Source organism: Hermetia illucens, chromosome 2, assembly GCF_905115235.1.
Source record: "Hermetia illucens chromosome 2, iHerIll2.2.curated.20191125, whole genome shotgun sequence".
NCBI classification, from domain to species: Eukaryota; Metazoa; Arthropoda; class Insecta; order Diptera; family Stratiomyidae; genus Hermetia; species Hermetia illucens.
The window spans coordinates 56,648,636-56,672,515 of record NC_051850.1 but is presented as its reverse complement, the minus strand read 5'-3'; the positions used below and the strand labels follow the sequence as shown (position 1 = coordinate 56,672,515).

Here is a 23,880-nt window from a genome sequence, read left to right as displayed (position 1 = left end):
CTGCACAAATCGAACTCAGTAATAAAAATAATTTCCTCATTTTACTGCTTCTGGGAGTTATCTTCAAGACGGTCAAAAGAACACTGCGGGAAATCCGGAAAATGTTGGCCTAAATACTCTCGCCATGGTGCATGGCTACATATGTAGAGCCGCGACATTCGCCTTGAAACAATAACCTTGTTTATTGAACTTGAAGCGTTGAACTTACCTGTTAATGCGCAATTTTAGGAAGTATCTACGATATTCATTGTTTCCCGGCTTAAAGCATCTACGATCACGCGGCTTTGGCCATAACCTTCGTGGATGCGATCAACATTTTAATTGCGGAGCTCAATTACAATATGACACGGTAGTTGCCCAGATAGGGATCTTCGGGGAAATTTTGAAAGTACTCATTCCGTAGAGAAGTAAAGAACCCCCGCATTTTCCGGATGTAACCAGAACCAACATTTGAAAATTATGTTTGGTTTTATTAGCAGTACGTGACGACGTAAACATACTTTTCACTTTGGGTCCTTGGGCCGAGAAAATTATTGTCCGAATTTTTCCAGTAATGAAATTTGATGAAATATTTGAGATAAGATGCAATTTCATGGTTCAGTGTTCATTTCCCCAAAAGACTTATTTAATTTTGAGACTCCATGCGTCTTTGTACTTGAACTTGCAATGAGGATGGTATACGAAGTTCAAGGGGCTTTACGCAAAAGTAGCTCTGGAAGTTTTAGACTTTTACTCACGAAAACCGAGTGAGGAAGTCTCGGGGTCTCGATAATAATATAGGAAAGTCCAGGTTGACGCTAGCTAGTCTGCCGAAACTTGACTTCATTAATTTATCCTGGCCGTAACAAAAAACAGCAGGATCACTCTCGGAGCATTTCATCATTAACAATGGTTTGGAAAAAGATGATGCTGTATCATGAAAATTGCTTATAAATACGAGAGCCACATTCCAGGTTATTAAGCAACCAGGAATGTGGCTTTCATCTAAATCAAGCAGGCAGCACGATGTCTTCTGGTGGACATTGCCGAAGTAAGACCTTTCTTCCAGGAACGTGTGGTTACCGTTTTTGTAAAACTGAATAGACTGAATAGAATCGCAGTGGCTAGCAAAACGACCATCACAATTTTTATATGAATTAAGTGCTTTAACTTATCAATATTGGGACTAAGAACTTCTGAGAAAACTTCTGTCGGCACAAGGTTCGCCACATTACCCCCCAGAGCAACATTAAGCTGTCTAGTTTCAAGTTATCTGCCTTAGTATTCCAACATCACGTCGTCTGTATTACTGAAACCTGGCTGAAGATAGGATGTTAGATTCCAAGTTTCTTGAAGATTACCCTGTCTTTCGTTGTAATAAAGGCCTCGCTACACTTGGCAAGCCATACGGCAGCGGTTCTCTGATAGTTAAGTTAAGTTAAGTCTCTTCTCTGTGCTGAAATCATATTTTCCTTATCCTTCAAATGTACGCCCCTTTTTTCGACAAATTATCAGAAGCCCCAATCGTTTTTCCACTCTCTATCTACGGCGACTTTAACATTACTATACTTTGGCCTACTACTTCCGGCCTTTCTTCCCTCCCCAATAATTCCATCTACCCTTCCCTTTATCCACTTTCATGAACGCATATGCCCCCCGCCCATCTTAACCTTTCCAGAAATCACTCAAATCGCACTACTGATATTATTCTCTCTAGCCTTCCTGTACGCTGCCTTTGCCAACCTCTCATATCCCCTCTTACGTTGCCCCTGACGCAAATCATCCTCCCCTCGAGTTTGATGTTCAGATCACCCGACTCCACTCCTCTGTCGTACGCAAACCCGCCAAATTTAACTTCCGTTACGAAAACTTTCAAGGGCTAAACTCAGTCTTGGCTACAATGAACCGGGCTCCCCTCCTCTCTTACTGCTAGGAAGGAGTTTCTGTCCTCTGGACTGCTGACTTGGTTTTTTCAATAGCCCCGGTCCCTAATTCAGTCCAGTAAGGAATATCTGGCCACTCACTTTAACACGGAGATCTCAAACCATCCTGGTCCCACATGAGAAACTCCTGCAGTTTCGCCCAGCTATCTACTTACTTTTATTCTTCATCATTCCCCTCTCCTCACTTGCCTTTTTTCAGGTTTTGTGTGAAAGAAAACCTTATATATGACCTTATGTCATATTTTTTTTCACAGAATGTAGCCATGTGGGGTATCAAATGAAAGGTCTCAATTAGTACTTTTCGAATCTGGTTCAATATTTGATATTAGATGAAACATAGGGGAGTGAGGGTTCAAAATATGACCCACAAAAAGTGTAACAGGTCTCGTTCTCAGAACCTATCCAACCGAAAAATCTGAAAAAAATCACAGTGGTGCATCTCTACGAAATCTAGGCCTCAAAATATACCCGGTTCCGATATCTGCACAAATAAAGTTAATAATAGTATATTTCCACATTTTAGAAATTTACCCGGCACCCCCCCTTATGTTCATCCCAGAAGTACAAAATTTGGCATGCGTGTAATGAAAAACATAATGCACAGTTTGGTCAAGTTTGAAGAAAATCAAACTATTATTAACAAAGTTATAGGGGGTGAAACTTTACAATTTTTTGTGAATTTCGTGCACTCTACAACCTGCATGACGTAATCATCATATATCAATTCGTCAATACCACAACGAAATGAGTTCTTATGAATTGGGTCGCAGAGAATTATTTTGTTTTAGTTTTTTAGTTATTTGTCAGCCAGACATGTGTGTATGTAGGTATATGATATATGCGTGCTAATGAACTTTCCGGGTAGTGCCTAATCCAAATAGATATAAGAACTAAATCGGAAATATGGGTACGATCAATTTATATACGTGCATACAGTACAGTATTCGGTAATAAGCAGTTTGTTTGTTTAGGGTGAGCGTGATATCTATGGCTGTAATATGTACGTATGTCTCGTAGCTTGGAAAAATATGAAGGATTATGTTGGCTTTGTAGCTATATACGGACAGAAAAATGTGCGTTGAAGTTTCTCACATAAGATGAACACAAAACCTTTATACCCGAAGCGCGAGCTTCCGGTATTCCGACTTGTTTAGTCTCTGCCAACGATGCTAGTAGTTTAGCGCTAAAAGTCAGAAAGTGTCATTCTGTGTGCAACTTGCTCCAGAGGATGGTAGTTTCGTCTCCACCACTCATCTGGTCTTTGTGATTATGCATAAACGAGCGATTTCCACCTCTAGCAACTTTCGGTTACGCTGTTCCCAAAGCAGGGGCGAGGCAGCGTCTGATGCCCTGGACCTTCAGTCATTTTTTTATTATTGAATTATTGGAACTTAATATAGGATGCTAATTAGCCTATACACGCTGGAACGGGCAGTGCTGCAAAACTACTTCAGTTTGAAAATTTGACAGCGAAGTACCTCGAGATTCAAAATTTTTTTTTAGATATACACGGTACAGGCGAGTCGTATGGTCTTCTAAAATTCATACTGAAAGCCGATGGCTGGAGCATGATCTGAACACGAAGCGTCACTCGGACAGACAACCAGGTGGCTATTAAGCCTTACACTCAGTGGCGACATTCTCGAGGCTGAAAGAGTAGTGTAGGAATGCGCTGAACAGGCTGGCGGCACAATCAAAATTTCGGTTTTTGGTCGTAGGATCATAGAAGGGAATGAACGGGTCGAAGGGATGGGCAAATGGGGTTCCGTTCTTCGCAGCTCAGGCGAAGCTGGTATTCCCCTGGTGACTGTCAAGGGTTGAATCGACTCCTATTGCTTAACGGCCGCTGACTGCAGATGGCGAAGGCTCACCAACTGCGCTAAATTGAGGAGGATTTGGACCAGATATGAGAAGACCCTATCAAGCGAGTTACTGAGGCAAATGCATAGAGGTTTACCATTTGCACAAGACCTTTTCATGGAATTGAAAGCCGCCTATGACAGCATAGCCAGGGTAAAACTGTACACGGCCATGGGAGAATTGGGTATGGCGACGAAATTAATAAGAGTGACTAGGCTGACCCTGACTAATATGCGAGGCCAGATAAAATCAGCAGGATCACTCTAGAGCATTTAGCACCAACAACGGTCTAAGACCTGGCCCCGGAGAAAGTAGTTCGCGATGCCGATGTAAATGTGAAAGGCACCATTTTCTTCAAGTCGACTCAATTACTGACCTACGCTGACGATATCGACATTATGGGAAGGACAACCCTAAATGTACTTTGTACCTTCATCCAGATCGACCAGGCGGCGCGACATCTTAGGCTGCACATAAATGGAGGCAAAACGAAGTACATGGTGGCAACGTCAACGCCAAAAAAGGAACTACATCGAATCGCACTGGTCAAACAAGATCAATGAAGATAGGAAACTACAACTTTGAGACCGTTGACAATTTCTCCTAACTAGGGTCAAAAATCTCAACCTATACCAGCTATAACCATGAAATCCGCGCACGGTTGTTGGCTGCCAACAGAGCCTACTTCAGCTTACAAAAAACTGACTATGATCTTGCCAGTGCTTAGGTATTCCTCGGATACCTGGGTTCTTAGCAAAAAACTGTGAACTCTTGGTCGCCTTCGAGAGAGAATTTTTGGCCCCCTACATGAGGATGGACGATTCCTTACCCTACATAACGGCGAAATCTATGATGATAAAATCCGGCTCAATGGGTTACAGTGGGCGGGTCACTTAATCTGTATGGATGAGGATGATCCGGCCCGGAAAGTCTATAAGTGTCTGTGGTGGAAAAAGAAGACGAGACAGACCCTGCCTGAGATGGATTGATGGGTAGGTCAGGACGCCAGATGGCTTTTAGGGATATCGAATTGGTGGACCTCGGCGCAAAACTGGGTGTGTCTGGAGTTCCTTATTAGGGCAGGCCTAGACCGGATATCGGTTGTTGCACTGTTGATGATGATGACGTCACTCACATTCTTAGTAGTTGGGTGGCATCAGAACGGAGATTGTCCGCAGGAAGCCCCCTTTTTCTGTAAAAATTTCTGATGAATCCCATCCCACCTTCCAGAAGAAAAAAAGTTGAAGACTTCGCAATCTCGTGCAGATGATACTGAAGACTTTTATGTCATCTTAGAAGCTGAGTTAAGAAATAATCAATCTCACCACACTTTCGGTTCAACCAACCTTTTTGCCATTGGTTAACTTAGGGTCGAACCTGTGATGCTTTGATTTGCTCGAAAAGAGCATATCTTAGTCAACTTTAAGGTAATTAACCATTGGCTTTAACGGGTTGTTCCGTCAATTGGTTTCATCTATAACCTCCACTGTTGATCTCCCTGCTTTCAAATTGAGCTGCCATGGGGATAAAATGTGCTACCATTTTGCTTGAATGAGTCAACTCATAACGTGTTTTTCTAGCACATTCCGGGCTGTGTCAAACATATAGAGTTGTCGGTATTCAGACAGAGAGTCAGTGTCCCCACTGCCCCTGCTCATCAGTGCGAGCAGCCTTGCCGATTTCCAATAACAAGCAAAAATATCCCCCTTCTGGCGAGCGTTCTATGTGCTGAACAATAGGTTCGGCAAAGAATAGAACACTTTTTAGTTCAGTCGGGGTATAGTCGGGCCGCTTTCTTATTTTTCAGTGGACATTTTCTCCACCAACTCTTTCGCGACTAAAAACGGCCAATCATCGGGGCATTCTTCGTTTTTGCCATCAATCGAAACGGAAATTGTGGCCGCACAATGCACAATGTCCATATGCTCGGCAGGTTCCCGAAAAGCCCCAATTTTTGTGCCCGCTTTTTAACAAAATTCATCCCATCCAGCTGTAACGACATAATATGGCAGCCGATGGTCAAAAGATCATCCTGCGTGGCTGGAATCGAGTTAGTGGGGAGGTCCATCCCAAAAATTTTGGCCAAATCGCAAATATTAGAGCTTAAAATGAAAGATTGTCTTGGAAGATATTTTTCCGTTTTGTTGGCAAAAAGTATCTAATTTAAAACAAAAATACATATATCGGGACCAACCGTCCCCCTCTTCAGTGTTTTATCTTCTCATAAACGAAAGCGAACGCTCTCCGAGATCAATTTCGTGACCAACCGCCAGATATTGACCTCTGGGAGCGGCTCTGAAGCCGGACACAATGAGAGAATCTATCCTTTGCGGACTTTTATCGTGATGGACCACGCCTTGTGAGTCGGATCCAGTAATCAGGAAGCGGAATTTGAGGTAACTTTGTGTCGCCATTTGCAATCTTAAATTATGAGGGCAATCTTCTCCATCCATATATCCAAGTCTAGGAGTTGAATGGATGGTTGGATAAATTTGACAATTAGTAAAATTGCATAATTGACCCAAAGTTTGCAGGGAAGTAGGGGCCAAAGCGTCATTTTACGGAGGTGGACACCGCAGATACGTGACACGAAAGGGTCATCCTGCAGGGTCTCATTGCACATCTGAAGCAGGAGAAGTATCGATTGAAGATGTGATCGGTCGTCTATCTTCCTCTCTCAATCGCGGCACGCGAGTCCTGGGTTTTAAGAGATCACGCGTGCGGTCGTACCATTATTTTTTTTTATTTGTTTTATTTCCAGTTTTAGCGAACATGTGACACTTTCGATAGTAACGCGCGATGTCCCATGTTTGTCTGGTTTTCAAGTTCAAGTCAATTAGAATGACACTTGAGGAATTGACGTGTTTAAAGCATCTCCTACATTCCTAAGATAGGTTGGAAAAAAAAACGAACCGGTGTGTCCCGTCAAAACATTTGAGTTCATCCTCTTCTTTTTCTTCAGCCTTTGTCTCCTTCACAATCAGGGTCGACAGGTCTTGATCGGTTTCGTCATTTGGCTCTATCGAATTCCTGATCTGGGTGCAATCTCGAGGCTTATAAATCCGCTGTTTCGGCCGGCATTTTGGTCGTTCACCATCGATTTGGATGTTCAGACCAATCTTGGCAAGTGAATCCTCGTTACCACGAATTAGGTGATCATACCATCGAAAACGCCTCTCTCGCAATTTTTCCACGATCGGTGCAACCCTATATCGATCGCGGATATCCTCATTTTGTATGTGATCAAAACGTGTCACGCCATTAGTCCAACGCAACATCTTGGTCTCCATTACCGCAAGACGCCGTTCATTGTTTTTTATAGTTGGCCAACACTCAGAACCATAGAGAGCGGCAGGACGGATGAAATTCCGGTAAATTTTAGATTTGAGAAGTTCGTTGATACGTCGATCACAAAGAACACCAGCTGTGGAACGGCACTTCATCTAGGTTGCGTGAAGCAATTTCATAACGCAGTTCTCCATTGGCTGATAGCGTTGAACCGAGGTATTGAAATCGCTCAGTTCTGGGCAGATCACTGCAGTGACTGTGCCTGTTTCATGGGGATCGGTCGTCAAAAATTCTGCTTTGTTTAAATGTAATCTGAGACCGTGTTGCATGAGGCGATCATTACACTTTGGAAAAGTTGCTCGAGATCAGAACACTTGAGTTGAGGTTAAATATTTGCGTGTGGACGTTCACAGTGGATATCGCCTAATTTTTAGTTCCTTGGGAAAGACTTTCCTTCTTGCACGGTTCTAATTAGTCCTTACAAACATCTTTAATTAGCACCCTAATCAGCGGATGTTCACTTTCGCAACTTTTAGTACTCTTGCGAACTTCGTTTCCGTGACCTGCCTTCTTTTGAGATCGATTAAGCTTGGTAGGTTGTACCTTCTGCTGGTTCTCCAGGCACGTGTTGTTGCATTCATTAACAAACCCTTTGCACTAAATCTGGCCTTTTCGTTATGCTCAGCGGCAATATCAGTCTCCTTATTCTTTGTAATATCGTTCAGAGAATGGATGGCCTTTTGGTGTTGATTCTTAAGAAACACTTCAGTGGACTTTTGTTTCTTCCGTAGTTCTTTATAGTGGCGACTGGCGTTCTTTTCTTTATTTATTTTTGGATAACCCTCTACATTTATACCGCCTCTTTTTTCATAATCATTTTCCAGACGACGTCCGACTTTCAATCGGCCCACATTCGTTGACTCTAACACAGGGGAACTTCCTTACCCTAGCTGTGAGGAATATCGTCTACTACATAAAGAATCTTCCTCCACTTAAAGCATCTTCCATGGCTTCAAATCTTCATTACTTCTAATTAATTATTTGTTAACGTTCCCTAGGATATTCTAGAATAAAGCATATCCACTTTAATTCGGCATAAAATGGCTAAGTGACTCCTCATGGCCTAAGCTGTAATGTATGACTACTTTTTCCTGCAAATTCTGTCAATTCTGGTGAACTTTAAACTTCGATCTGAAACTATGAAAGTTCCATTAAACTTTTTAGATTCCACCGACATGGAAAGTGTTACCAAAATTTATGGCGCTCGGTTGACAAAGCGCCCGACTGCCATAGTCGTTCATTAGTCTTCTTGCCACTCCACTAAAAAGGATATAAAAGCAGAGCAACGTAGACATGAATCCTATTAGACGTACTATCGATAATATTAATTTGAAACTTTCCCAAAGAGCATTATAATTTACGAATTTGACTTTTCTTTACCCGTCTCTTCCGTCTGGGTTTCCTTCTGCGTCCCGGAGCACAGAACCCTTGTACGAGTGGCAGTTTAATGGAAGCGTTATAACACGAGGTAGTGCCTTGATAATAAATCACAAGATGGCCAAGTCGGATGCAGGAGCGTACGAGTGTTTTGCCTACAACAAGCATGGAAGACATTCAGCCGTTACGAATATAACAGTGACATGTAAGTAGCGCGGCCACTAACTCAGGCTTTTTAAGACGCGGTCCTAAAACAGTTATTCGTACTTGCAGATAAGCCAACATGCGAGATCGTGAGAAAGGAGATCGAGGACGAGGACACCCTGATTTGCACCGCAATTGGAAATCCGAAAGAGGTAGGTGTGATCCATTTTCAGGAAAATAGATAATTTGGAAAGAGCGTCCTTAACGTTCCGAATATTCATAATTGCAGGCTGACTTTCACTGGTCGATTAAGTCGGAAAATGACTCAATTGATTTGGGAAGTGGAGAAACCGTAGGAGAGTCGAATTACCTGGTGCTGGAGGACGAGTTCTCCGTGACGCGGGTTTACCGCTGCGTGGCGAACAATTCAGTCGGGGCTGGACCCTACTGCCAGATTGAAGTTGCCGGTGAGTGATTTTCCCTGAAGATGTTATCTTTATTCCTCACATTAGCTACTCACAGCCTGGTATTGATTGGTATCTAGCTAATTATGTTTGCTCTATGCAAACAAATTCAGTACATTCTGAGTAGTTTGTTTGCTGTAAATTAGTCGTCACACTCAAATTAGTTAATTAAAAATTGCTTTATTCCACACGCTTTCCGTATACTAAACACCGCTGACATAGTAAGGCCTAAACGTAAGTAGTAGCGCTAACTATTAATCAAGCAGCCCCACCGAGTAGGTGCTCAGATTAGGCTAATAATCGTTCGCACCCGAAAGTGGAGTTTACAGGATTCAGCCACGGCCTAATCCATTGCCTCTCCTAGCGCGCCACATTAATAACTCCGCGACTATCGCATTTCATATCTATTACTCGGAATGCGAGTGGAATAGCGCGAAGTGAAACGCAACACAATGTACTCGGGATCGTTTAAAGTAGCAACCACTAAAGCTACCGACTCCAGCGTATCCATCACAGGATAATAAATAAACGCAGGAACAAGCCGAATGTGTGTTCAACAATTCTAGAACTTAATTTATTGCTTTTATCTTTATCTTGTCGATATTCGATGTGTAATCTCTTTGATAAGAGTCCTTTTGGGAAGTTATTTATGACCACACACATTCATCACGACTGCTCTCCGAGCCAGGATGATGTTATTATGGAATCGTCTTTGCTTGAGGGATTCAGCCTAGTTGAATCTGATAATTTGTTATTGTTTAACTTCTTCTGTGGGGAATATGTGCCAGGCACACTCCTACGAAACCCAGAAGGAGCTCAGATAATACATTATGGTAGATGGACAGGGCATCCACAATATGAAATATCATTTTGATTTCAATTAAAGTTTGCTGGAACCGAAGGCGGCCTCGATGTCTGAAGATAGGGTGGATGTAAGGAGTCGAGAAACTTCTTCACATCCATCGGTGGAAGTACCATGAAGCGGGTATCATCCCCGCCGCAAACAATATGTCTCCATATGTTTGTCTTCCAATCAATTGTGTGCCTATCAATAGTACATTTGTCCACACAATAAATAAGATGATAAACCGCTCCCTGGATGTTGAAAATGTTTGGACAGTACGTTAATTAAGTGGGTTGTCGGAGGAATTATTATTGTGGTGAGTCCTTGTCGGATGGTTATGGGCTCAGTGCGAAATGGGATCTTCACTGATGTTCGTTGCTTGGATAAGTGCTACATTTACGCACAGTCGTTCAGAGTGCTTTGTTGATTACAAGAGGGTTGGGAGTGATTCCCTCCCTTTCGCCATATGTTGATGTCATTGACAAGGAATTGCAATCATATTATACAATGATGGGAGCATTATAATTGAATAATGTATGGCAAGCAAGATCGATATCGACAAGGTATTGTATGGTTTCAATGACGACGTCTTGACTGTCTGCTATTTGCAATTAAATTCAATGTGAATAGTGGAACTAGTGTCCACATTACAGGGTTTGCCAGCAAGCTTTTCCAAAGTTTAAAGATGGGCAAAGAAATAATAATACATTTGAAACCAAAGTTCAATTTCTGAAAATATTACAACGCGACAATCCCAGATATTTGACAGCAGGCTTGAAGGTAACCATATACTTTCCGACTTCCATTTTGATATTTATTCCTCTTAGAGATGCTCATTCTCCACCTACGTCCGACACGACTTTATGGATCTTAATAATAATCTCACGGCCTATAATTTTCTTTGGAATTTTTCTGGAACAACCAGCGCAAGAGCTTTATTATTCATTAATCAATTCCAATATTGGGTATTGTGATATCTTCACTATAACGATGTAATTCGTACAACCTCGCGAAGAAATTTGGCGTTGCCTCATTTTAGCCAATGAGTCTTAGAATCATTACGGATTAAGGAAATGCATTTTGCTCATACAGCATTTGTCTGACCATAAAGTGAATAACCTAAAACTGATCAGCCGTGTCAATTTTGCTTTCCGTCATTCCCCCATTCCTATTCCCCGTGGATCCACCGCAAAGTATTACGCTGCAGAGTGGACATGGTACTAACCTCTCCCTTCGCCCATCGATTGCATTTGCGGCCGCGCCTTTCTCTCCTCTTTTGCCTCTCACAACCTGCACTGAATTCGCCCCAACATGTGCTTTAGCGAATTCCAGTTTTCCTCGCACGCAAGCATTTTCCCTATTAGACTTCCCGGTGTTACTGTTCCTCCCAATGTCTCGTCTAAACTCTTCCTTTCCTCTGCGAATCTAGGATAATATAAGAGGACATCCTCCGGGTCCCCCGGAATACCGTTGTAGTTAGGGCAGTTGTATAGGTTAATCGACCCTTTGCCACCCAATCCTACCGTGCTTAACGATTCCTTCCTCTCGGCGTTTTCCACGTGCCGATCAGAGGAAGATTCAGATTCATCATAGATGTGTCCCATTCCATTGGTCAAAATTTCGATTGGCATCATTCTTGTTACCGCTTCATCTGCGATTGCTGTAAAGTCAAAGGGCAATTTTGAGGCAGTCCTTCAATAAACCGTACTCATCTTTTGAGGATTGTATATGGTATACAGTTCAGTTGCCTATATTGGCGCTACGTAAAGTAGTATCTTCTTTTTCTTCAGCCTTTGTCCCGTTCACAAGCGGGGTCGGCTCATCGTGATCGGTTTCGCCATTTGCCTCTATCAAATGCCTGATCTGGATGCAATCTCGAGGCTTTTAAAGCTCCAACCAGCGTATCAAGCCACCGTTGCTTCGGCCTGCCTTTTGGTCGTTTACCACCGACTTCGATGTTTTAGCCAATCTTGGCAAGTGAAGTCTCGTTAGCACGAATTGCGTGACCATCGAATATGCCTCTCTTGCAATTTTTCCACGATCGGCACAACCCCATAATGATGGCGGATATCCTCATTTCGGATGTGATCAAAACATTTCACGCCTCCATTACTGCAAGACGCTGTTCATTGTCTTTAATAGTCGGCTAACACTCAGAACCATAGAGAGCGACAGTACGGACGACATTGTGGTAAATTTTAGATTTGAGACATTCGTTGATACGTCGATCACAAAGAACACCAGTTGTGGAAAACCACTTCATCCAGGTTGTGTTAATGTGTAAGTAATTTCATAACCAATTGAGCCTGATTTTATCCACAACCGGACGGTTATGGTATCGCTCATAGACTTCGTCGTTATGTAGCCTACAAAATCGTTCATCCTCATGTAGGGGGCCAAAAATTCTTCGGAGCGTAGTCGGTAGTTGGGTGCACTTAAAGAGGATCGTACCTCTTGCATTTAGCTCAGCATCACGGATCACTTTATCCAGGGCCAGGTTAAAGAGGACACCTGATAGGGCATCCTCTTGTCGTTGACCGTTGTCGATGTCGAATGGTATTGAAAGTGATCCTGCAGCTTCTATCTGGCCTCGCACATTAGTCACGGTCCGCTTAGTCAGTCTTATCAATTTCGTTGGGCTATCTAATTCTCTCATGGCTGTGTACAGTTTTACCCTGGCTATGCTATCATAGGCGGCTTTAAAGTCGATGAAAAGATGGTGCAACTGATGTCAATATTCCAACAGTTTTTCCGTCGATTCCCGCAGAGATAAAATCTGATCTGTTGCTGATTTGCCTGGAGTGAAGCCTCTTTGGTATGGGCCAATGATGTTTTGAGCGTATCGGATAGGGGCCATCCGGCTTGAAAGATAGAGGACAATATCTTATAGATTGTACTCAGCAACGTGATACCTCTATAATTATTGCACTGTGTGATATCTCCTTTTGTATGTATGAGACAGTTAAGTCCTTGAGGAATTTACGTGAGCACCTGTCTGGAAGACTTAATCCCACGGTCTTCTTAAGACACGGATTGATTTTGTGACCACAATCAGAGCCCCGTTATGGCAAGCAATAACAGTACCAAGCTATACCAAGTGCATGGCTTAGCATTCATATTGGGGGATGCAAGACTTACCTAAATCTCTACCGAACTAAAGAGTATGGCACCCGTGTTGAAGCCAAAGTGAGTACAACGTCTCCCGGTGCCACCACAATGGAGGTTCTCCTCGGCCACTTGGTTCGGCCAACAGGGTTGCCGCCCCGTCTTCCTCACCGCCACTTCTGAGCACCTACATATCAGAGAAATAATGCCTCTCTGCCAGTCGTAAAGTTAATGAACCACTTGGTGTAATTGGTCGCCTCCATATTTAACCAATTTGGCTGTAATTCCATCGGCTCCTAGCGACTTATGATTTTTAAGCGAATGAATTGCACGAACTGTTTCTTCTACATTTGGTGGAAGTAGTATTTGTCCATCGCCTTCAATTGGCGGGACCTCCAACTCGCCGATGTTCTGGTTGTTCAGTAGTTCATCAAAGTACTCAACCCATCGCTCCAATATGCCCATTCTGTGGGAAATCATATTTCCCTCTTTGTCTCGGCAGGATTAGCATCGAGATGTGTAAGGCTTCATCCTGGTGACTTATTGCTAAAACTTACGCGCCTGGTGTGATTGCTCCCTGCACTTTCCGAGTTCACAGATCTATTCATTCCCTCAGGCTTCCTTTTTCCGTCTGTGAAGTCGCTTCTGCGCTCGCCGAAGTTCGTGATAAGTCTCTGCGCGTGCCCCCGTTCTTTGAGAATGTAACATTACTCGGTATGTAGCATTCTTCCGTTCCGTGGCTAGCTTACATTCATCGTCAAACCAGCCATGCCGACTTTTCTTGCGGCTGAGGCCACGTATGTTTGTGGCCGTATTTATGATAACATTCTTCAGGAGATTGTGAAGGTCATCTGTTGATGCTTCATCTCCAGGATCTCTGTTGACTGCGGTTATTGCGGCATCCATTTCCCTCTTATAGGTTTTGCGGAGGGCTGTGTTTTGGATGGATTCAGTGTTAACTCCCACCTGATTGTCAGAGGGGATTCTGGGTGATGTTCTTATTCGAGCTCGGAACATCACGCAAACGAGATAGTGATCCAAGTCTATATTGGCCTCCTATATATTCTGACATTAATCAAGGCTGAGAAGTGGCGGCGTTCGATCAATACGTGGTCAATTTGATTGAAAGTAGTCCCGTCTGGAGAGGCCCACGTTTGTTTGAGGACCGCTTTCCGCGCAAACCAGGTACTTCTAACAACCATTTCGTGTGGCACTGCTAATTGAATAATCCGCAATCTGTTATCATTTGTATTTTGATGTAAGCTATGGGAACCAACGTACCGCCTGAATACGGCCTCCGTTCCTACTTGGCTGTTAAAATCCCAAAGTATGATTTTGATATCATATCTGGGCCAGGCTTCGGAGGTGCGTTCCACCGCCTCGTAGGAGGTATCCCTCCCCGACTCTGCAGTCTGCTCTGTAGGGACATGAACATTAATGAGGCTTATATTTTTAAATTTGCCTCGGAAGTACGCAAGCCGATAACAGCAGGTTTTAGTTTTTTGGCTGACTAAGATACCTACTCCGAGCACATGGTTTACTGGGTGGCCACTATTACATATGGTGTGTCGACTTTTCTCCAGGAAACCGGTCCGTGTCCAATGCATCTGCTGCAACGCTGTTACATCAGCCTTATATTGGGATAGGGTATCGGCTAGCTGCTTGGTTGCTCCATCTCTGTACAGGGAGCGCACGTTCCATGAGAAAATGCGCAAATCGTTATTCCTTTGTTGTTGCGTTGCCGGGTTCATCATTGTAAAATCCATCCAGCCCAAGGCTCTTTCCGTGGCTTCGTAACAAGTGGTTTTCCGTGTAGGGTTGTCAGTCCTACTCAACCCCCAACCTGGAACACCAGTTGGTAGAATTTTTCCCGCTTTTAGACGCGGGAGACTCGCCTTCATCTTTCTCCGTCTGCAGTTTTTCGTTAAGAAAGAGCTCCCAGCGGTTACCACGTGAATTTGGAGATAGGATTTGGTAGCAGAGGTATTGGTGTTGGTTAAGCAGGCATTTCCCAGGTTTTAGGCTCCATCGTGAGTACCAATTCACGTATCGCCCTGGGACCTAAACTATCCTTTGAGCACCAGCATTTATTAGTCTGCATTAATAAACTAGCCGACCGCAACTTCGATTTAGGACCAGTTACGTTCAATAATTCTTGGACTAGATTAAGCCTTCCCCAGATGATTATTCTACCTTAAGATCGAAAGTCGAACCTATCGCGAATACAGGAGCACGCTGCGCTCGAAAGATTGTCGTCGCTTACCTGACGAGTTGCTAAAAGTTGCAGAGAAATCTGGTTATTATTACGGTTACCAAGATTAAGCCTCCTCGTCGTATGCCCGAGTAAAATGTTGTTAGGGTCTACTTATCATTACAATGTTATCTATAAGAAGTCTCCCCTGTAGATGCTCCTTGTTCTGTGTCACAATTATGGTGTTCGTATTCTGTTGAAAACCATGACGGCATATTTTGCGGCTATCGATTTTATGCTTACTCTTGCTCTAAGTATAAATTCGGTGGCAGAATAATAGCGCAATGCCGCAAAAAAGAGGGAAGCGCCCTCCGTATGTCATGCATAGGTCCGAATATCCAGAATTTTCATTCAAGTTGCAGAAAGCGATGATTTTCCGAGCTCCCGAGGCAGTTGTGTAGGAGCGAGCGCACATTCCAGAAACAAATCTAAAGCCGTTTTGGATAACCAAAGTTCGCAAATCGGTCTGTCAAAGGCATGTTTGACATTTTGGTAACAGGATGGGATATTAGCCCACCTATTTCTATCCTTTGTAGTTGACTTTCGCAGCAAACAGCCAATACTTTAGATGTACTCTTAAGCGTCAGCTCAATGAGTATTTACCGTTGAAATATCCCCCAGCCTAAAAAGTATCTTGGGAGGTTCGTTTGTCCCTTAGTTGCATGCCAAATTTAAAAGTGACGTTAATCAGTAATCCACTTTATTCCCTGCTCGTCGTGACTGAATTCTTTCCTTTACAAGTAGCTATCCAATTTACAATCAATAATCTTCTTGGTGTGGTGGAATTCTTACGAACCTCCCATATATGTAGCACACTTCGATTGAAAAATGCTCTGGAGCCCGCACATACTATATAAATCACTTCCCATTCCAATTAATGTACTTCGAGGACAAATTGAATCATTTTTCCCATTCTCCAAGTGGATAAATTCGTAACAACTTGACTAAACACTCCTTCAAACATTAATAGTTCCCATTTATCCTCGAACGATAACCAAACAACTTGCTGGTAACGAGCGGAATCCAAGGGATCAGTATGGCTGAAAAAAAGCTCACATGCTATTTTATTATCTGTAAATTGAGATAACGTTCTTGAGAAATTGTACATCCGCAGATTCAGAACGGCATTCGAGAGCGTCTTACAACAGCAAACACTACTGATGGCGCAATTGTGCTGGGGAGGAAACTGTTCAAGGAGCTGTTCTACAGCACTTCCTGGACTATTTCATGACCTAATTTTGTTTTTATTTCAACTTTTCCATTTTCTGCAATTGTCGCAACAGCCATTTGAGCCGTTTCTTATTGAGAGAAGTGATAATTTCGATTACTCTATCTGAAACGCCTTGGGTTCCGCCTTAGTTGGCTGTCCCACGAGAGCAAGTATATGAAATGAAGATTAACGCTTGCCTGAGCATTGGGTGCACGCTGGCGCTTCCGTACCACCGACGGACAGGCAATGGTCATCTTCAGCAACTGTTCGTATTCCGCCCTTAACTCATTTTAAATTCCCATTCGGGTAGTTTGAAATGGGTAGATTGGCGACAGCATTGTGCAAACTATTTGCTCCAAGCGTTTCCTGAACAGGGAGGGCAAGTTACGGAGGAAAATTTAGTCTTGAAGTGTCCATGGGGGGAATCCAAAGGCTCATGTTCGTCTGAGGGAAATTCATTGGGAGAAGTAAACCCGACCCCATCCCTGGATCTGAGAAAAGCAAGAACTAAAGCTCGGAATAATAGTACAGAAAAAATGAAGAGAAAAAGAATTCCTAAATATCCTATATCCAAGTTCTCCCAAGTGTCTTGTCCGTTACATGCAAAAACAGGCAGGACGAGCAACAATGAGGGCTACCAGGTCTAGTTCGTGTCAGAAAATGAGGGCAATCAAAGACGACCATTTCCATAGTATTTTGTTTCTAGTCCATGTCCTTCTGCTGGTGTGTTGCCTGCTATAATTACACGTCCGAGAAGATGTACGAGGTCAACGATTTATTGTGGGAAGCAACAAAAGCAGGCTATCCCCGGGGGTAGAGAACACAACAGTGGATTTTCCTTTTTTCTCAGATTCCTTTTTTTCCATAAAGCTTGGGACGAGCGGAGATGGGGAGGAAAACTGAATAAAAATATTCCAGTGTTTGCCTTCTGGAAAATGGAACTGGCCATGAAATGCAAATTAGTCCAGTCCCGGTCAGTTTACACAAGGCCTGCCTGGATTCCACTCATGTACTGTAGTTTTGATTTAGCTAAACTATTGTCATAATTTCGTAGTCAATTTCCATATTTTCATATTTTTCGATGGAAATTGTTTGGATGGCTGCGTCCTTAGGTCTATTTGATTATTTTAGGCAAAATAGAAAAATTTTTGTGTTGACACAATATGGTGTATTCAGACCTGCAAATATACATACGCATTCCAGCATATTCTATTGTCTGATATGAAATGGTAATTCTTTGGATAAATACGCATATCTAGGCAGAGTTCACTGCAATTATCTTTTTAATCAATTCGCTGCTGTTTTAATGAATTTGACCCACTTTTGGAATAGTGAAAATGGTATTCAGGAGAGTTCGACTAACTCTGCATAAACGGAGCACCATAATGATGACATTTTGTAATATCTACTTCATGTATTGATTTCCGCATTTTTCACCGGAGAGGGATTTTGATCATAAATGAAGATGTCCCTCAGAACGGTAGAGAGGAAATCTGGGCCCGGGTGACAATTTTGCGGACCCACCTAGTATTTCTTGATTTCTATAAAATCTCTTTTCCATGCTTCCATTTCTTTCCTCCCTCGTTAGAACTGCTTTAACAAGAAAGTACTTTGGAGTTAATTCCAATATTAATCCTTTAATCCACCTACATTCTTGAGATAAGAAAAATAAGACCTAAAATGGAAATGATTCTTTCGAAGCGGATCCATCGAAAGAGAAGAGAGAGATGGATGTGATCTCCTGAGTCCAGAGTTTTTTCGGGGGTTGCAGAGAAAGACCTTCGACTAGTAAAATTATATTGATTGTTATATTATATAATTGTCTCCTCGCCTACGTTTTCACTCTATGGCCCTACTCGTAGCACGCAGGTTTTCCGGTTTATGGGGTAGACTGAAAACTAAAGTTTGCAATCCGGAGGTACGAATAGAAAGTAGAAGACATTTCAAAGAATGAGCTCTGAACTCGGGAATTTATCCAAGACTCGGAAACTTTACTAAAACTAGGTTGATTTTAAAATTGGATGGTCACAATGTTTGCCCTGGGTCCGAAGTTTCTCCTCATGACCTTGGTTACCGTCTGATATGCTAAATGCAGTTCTGCACTCAAATATACTTACACGAGAAATACACAAAATCTCAACACCTGAAATATCGAGCTTCCGATTTTGGACTTGTTTTTATAGCTGGAAGTGAAAATCTTAGAAAGACACTACCACGCGATTAATAAAATCAACCCCACTTTCTCCTTCTCCCTTCCCCCCGAAACCACCAAACATTACTTTCCGGAGAAGATTGGACTTTAAGAAACCATGCCTCCCGCTCATCGTACCCTTCTCGCGAACTCCACTTTTCCCAGCTCCTCCTGAATCGTTTTGATTACTGATTTTACCGTGCTCCAGATTGCCTCCTACTTTTGCATTTCCTCGATGATGTTCTGAAGGGTTGGATAGTAGACATAACATGCTCCAGATCTTCAGCTGTTTGCACAGCATTCAAGGCGCTGTACACCTTTAGGTAAGTCTTGCCCTCCTATGTCTTACACTCCTCCAATTGCTCCCACGTAGTAGTGCTTCCTCCTAGACCGGTGCGGCATATAATAAGATGCAACGAATTACTCCGATCACAAGTAATCTGTGACCATATCTTGGGCCTCCAATATAAGGGATGATCCGTACCAAATATATGCTGATATCATCGCTCCTTCCTCACAGGAAGGACAAAGACTCCATTGTAGATCAGGTTGAACGGGAGAGACCGCAGTACTAGGCCCTGTGCTACTGAAGCCCTGACGGTGTGCTGTGCAAATCATCCGTTTTATACCAACGTGTACTTTCAAAGAGGTAACTTTCGAGAAGCTTAGTTGAGAAATTAATGACACCCGTTTTAGCCAATCTGAAAACATTTTTGGCGTCCAATGTTAACACGGTACGTAATTTACTGGAGGGCAATGGGTTCCGAGCCAACTCCAGAACCTCGTCTATGGCATCGATCGCTGAATGAGCTCGGGGAAAACCAAACTGTCGCCCTGATAGGCAGGCCCTGTATGCTATGACGTGGAGTCTATTGAAACAACCGTTTCTAGCATTTATCTACTGTGTCCATAAGGCAAATCAGACGGTATGATGATGACTGTCCCTGTAGCTTATTGGGCTTCGGTAGCAAGAATTGTTTTTACCTTTTCCCTCGGGACGGGAAACCGCATTTTAACTTGCGTTTCTCAAATGCGCTGATAAACCAATTTTATCTCGTTTCAACAGCATTTAAGGCCTCTATTGGGAACAGTATCACCAAGTCTCCGGGAAATCTCTACAAGCATCTCTCCAGTTCCCGCAGGTATAGTGAGGATATGCAACGCTTGTTTATATTTGTTTACCTTTCTCTTTATGCGTGGGGAAGAGCACCGTCACTACATTGATACGAAAATGCGGGCAAGTCAATTGTTATTTTCGCCCCCTCATCTTCTTCACAACGATCCTGTTTTTGCTTTGCCCCCCCCCCCACGCAAGTTTTTTCAAAGTATTCTCACTTGCTGGTGTGTACAGCCTACCTCCAAAGTTCACGTATACTTCTCGTCGAAGTCTGGTCTTTCTCTAGATCGTTTGCAAATCGTTCTTGCTGGCCAACTGTGCGATTTCTTCGTTCCACCAATTGCTTAACTTGATCTATTGATGAAACTTCCTTGACATGGCAGCATTGCATGTTCTCATTGTGCATCCCATTATTTTTGATATCTTTTCTGAGCTCGGGACTATGGGGACCAAATAATATCTCTACGAATGCATCCTCTTCAGTGCTGGTTTCTAGTTTTACGGGGATGTTACTGATACAAATGTTCTGACACCGTTTGCACCGTTCTTCTCGCCAATCTAGTACTCACTTAAGTCGCATGTCAGTCGAAAAGTGGATACATTTCCGGTTTTTGCAAGCAACAAGTCTGGCTCCGTGAAAGCCTAGAGCAAAACATGGTGTCTGGTGTACCCCCACACTGATTTAGTCACCGGTACATCATGCCGTGATTCGCCGATTTCAACTGCGCTGTCCTTTGAGTCGGCAGACGATCCAATCTAATTTTACGTTACCAACTATCAGCAGTTTGAGCGCTGCTTCTGTCTATAAGCTGATAATTGCTATTTGTGTGCCATGCGCTTTCCGAGCCCTCTGATTGCAGATTATTGCAAACTGAATAGTCCACACTGTTTTTCTAGGGTCGCGTGGATATTTTCCTTGATTATGACTTGATCAATGTCCTTACATTGTACCACAGTCTATTGCACTTTCGTCCGTACTTGCACCTCATCTCCGAAGGTACTCTCCACCTGGTCGAAAAAATTGTCAGCGATCTCGCCCGGAGACTTCTTAAGCTTCACCGCCAAATCTCTTTTTGGGAACGTCTGATTCCACTGACGCCTTCTCCAAGGTCCATCAATTCCGAATCGGGTTTGATCTCGATCTGAGAATATTGGCGTCTCTCAAAACCTTTTCTTTAGAGACGATATTCTAATATTTCAAAACGCCTTTAAGGAGCCTGCTTCATTCTCAAACTCGAGCATACGAGTGGTATAAAGACTTTAAAAGTGGCGGTATAGTGGGTAGAGGGAAAAAGTGAAAAATTATGCTGGAAAATCATGAATTTGTCATTGTATATTGAACCGCTCAACACTCAGCAGAGTTGTCGCATCCCAGCTCGTGCCAAAGGTGCTGAATTTCATGCAAAAACAACTTAGAAAGGCGATTGCGGAGGATATGATTTCTGAAGCCTGACCTATAAGAAAGGCATGATTACTAGGACACGAAACTAGGGTCTACGAGTTTGAAATAGAGACAAGTCAGCAATTTTCCGAGAGGCAGATACCGATAAAAAGGAAGTCAAAAAAAAAACACGCCGAATATGCTCAAGTGTGAAAATCTTCACACTTGTTTTCTCTAATTACCAAAGAATAGTGCACTGCAAAGCGCGAGGGATATCGTATGCCATAAACGGACGGAATTGTAGAGCGATCAATCGAATTGTGCTTGATTATTGATGATCGCCGAGTAGATGCCATCGACCAATCGAATATGGCCTCATCCCACTTTTGTCTCTTTACAAAACTAAAATTACCACTTCGGGGAAAGAGATTTCAGGCCATAGATGGTGTAGCGGCCTAACAGCGGCGCATGGACGACTAGATGTCAAGCTGACACACTTTCGTTACTCCAGGTGGATGTTATTTTGAAGAAGACAAAATAAACTTCTCCGAAAATTAAGTCGTTTTAGTTTTATTAATGAATTCCCGGTATTATTTGATTTTTAGGAAATTTGACTTGATGGGGTTTCCAGCACGAACTGAAGTAATATAGGCTATGGTATAAAGCAAGCTACTTCCTTTAGTGAAAACCCCTCTATTACTGACAAAGTTATAGAAGCCCAAGGCCGCCCCCCTTGTGTAAATTTACTGCAACTAGAACACTGAATATCAATATCACACTAACGTCAGTAGTCTGACATGCGTCCCCTCGGACACCCCCTTTCTGTGGTGGGGAAGCCTTTATATTTTACTACTACACCAAGAGTGTCTAACGCACATGAAGATGGGAGAACGGATTGTACTTCTCCAACTGGTAGGGAGTCACAAGCACATCCACAATTTTGAGCAACTAAGCCGCTGTTAAGGCGCGTATTTCGAAGGCGCCACCAGATTCATATTTTTTCATGGATAAATCTGTTGGAGACATGCTCTCCACTTCAGTAAACAGCCTGCACCCACCGTCTATGTCGCGGTCAGCTAGAATGAGAGTAACTCCCTTAATGAGAGGAACTGGAAACCTGATTACGGCTGATCTGTTGCATGATTCTCTCAGAAAACGGGAGAAGAAGGGTCGCAGGAGGCAATTTCGGCCACAAAGGAGAGGGGACTATGGGCTGAACCTGGCTTGTCAGAACTTTCTCTTCCGTCTCTACCTCTCCTAAAAGCGGAAGGAATGGAAGCCAGAGATGGGAACTGAACTGGCCTAATACCGATGTGTAATATAATATATACATCATATATAATAATCTATTGGCAGCAAGGTTGGCAAAGCTGCAGGACTGCTCTTATATATTTGCAGCACAAGCACCATGTGTTCGTTTTAAGAAAAATCGGTGGTATTGGATCTTCGTCGATGAGAGATCCTCGAAGCCGAGAACGTGCGTTCCGATGTCAAAATTATTGAGGGCAACCGTGAGTCTACTTCCTGGATCTAGTTGCGAAAAGCTTACCATATGAGGTGAAAGGCAAAAGGAGGAAGGCCATAGTTGAGACTGCTTACTTGCGGTGTGATCGTTTGTGTCCTCCCTGACTCAGGAACTATGGGATCTGGTAGTCTATGTAGAATGTATTGGCCTTGGACACTTAATAGGTTGCTATGCAAGCGGTCAGCATATCTGTTTTGACCGTAGCAAACGCAATTGTAGAGGAGAGACGCTGTTTGATTTGATAACTTCAGCTGGTCTGATGACCGCGAACGTAGGCTACTTTTGTGGGGCCAAGAAGATGTGAAATAATTGACCCAACAATCTACCCTTCAAAACTGAGCAAAGAATTAGTCAGAGGCTGCCGAGTGCTAGATGAAGTCCCACTCTCAAATCGCCGTTACATAGAATCTAGTCTGAATATCGCAAGCGAACAGTCTGTAATACAATGATGGAAACCTAGTAAAATGGATTGGATAAAATTCAATGAACTTTTTGGTTACAAAGTGGAGCTGCCTAGGCGACTCAGGCCTCCTTCGGCGATAGAAGATAAATTGGAAACTCAGAATTGCACACTTTTGAGTGCTTTAAAGAGACTTGTCCAATTGCTCGTAGTCAAAGCAGTAAAAAGGTTCCCCAGTAGCACTCAAAATTGCAAAGACTCAGGAATTCAACTAAACGATTTCTGAATCGTGCTTGTAGAAGCAATAAGAATGAAGGTTAGTTAAACTTTCGGAACTCAGAATGTGAACAAAGAGGGATCGTAAATCTTCTGAATCAAGACTCTTTTAGAGCATACAGTAAGGAACTGGAAGGCGACAGAGAGATTTGAAGGCTCTGTAGCGTCCTCAAAAGGAATGAGCCAGCTAAGTTGGACTCTCTTTGAAAACCGGATGGAAATTTCGGAAACTCCAGAGCTGAGGACCTAAAGACGCTTTTGGAAGTACACCATCCGGGAGAACAGGTGAAAGAAGTGGTAGAGAGAAACTTTCGATTGGTATCTCTTTTAGGCCAACTAATGCACAAGTGCTAAAAATGTTGAACTCCTAGTTAGAAATGTTTGAAGTTGACTATTATCGACACAGTACTCTACAGTACTCTCTGGAAAATAGTGCACAAATGGAGTCTTATACACTCAAGGTTC

The 23,880-nt window shown here is 43.0% G+C and overlaps 1 protein-coding gene across 26 annotated transcripts in view; it reads left to right on the top strand.

Moving 5' to 3' along the window:
* Window positions 1-23,880, top strand: part of LOC119649806 (hemicentin-1) — a 604,512-nt gene that overhangs the window by 532,598 nt on the left and 48,034 nt on the right. For 25 of the 26 annotated variants that reach the window (XR_005249199.1, XR_005249198.1, XR_005249196.1 and 22 more), the window contains 3 exons: window positions 8,554-8,712; window positions 8,781-8,863; window positions 8,941-9,118. Coding sequence is in view for 20 of the 26 variants with exons in the window: in XM_038052132.1 (XP_037908060.1) it covers window positions 8,554-8,712; window positions 8,781-8,863; window positions 8,941-9,118 (420 nt within the window). In the remaining 6 variants the exon portion in view is untranslated. Of the gene's footprint in view, window positions 1-8,553; window positions 8,713-8,780; window positions 8,864-8,940; window positions 9,119-9,337; window positions 9,373-23,880 lie in introns of those variants that run through there. The other variant, XM_038052137.1, reaches the window with a different exon arrangement.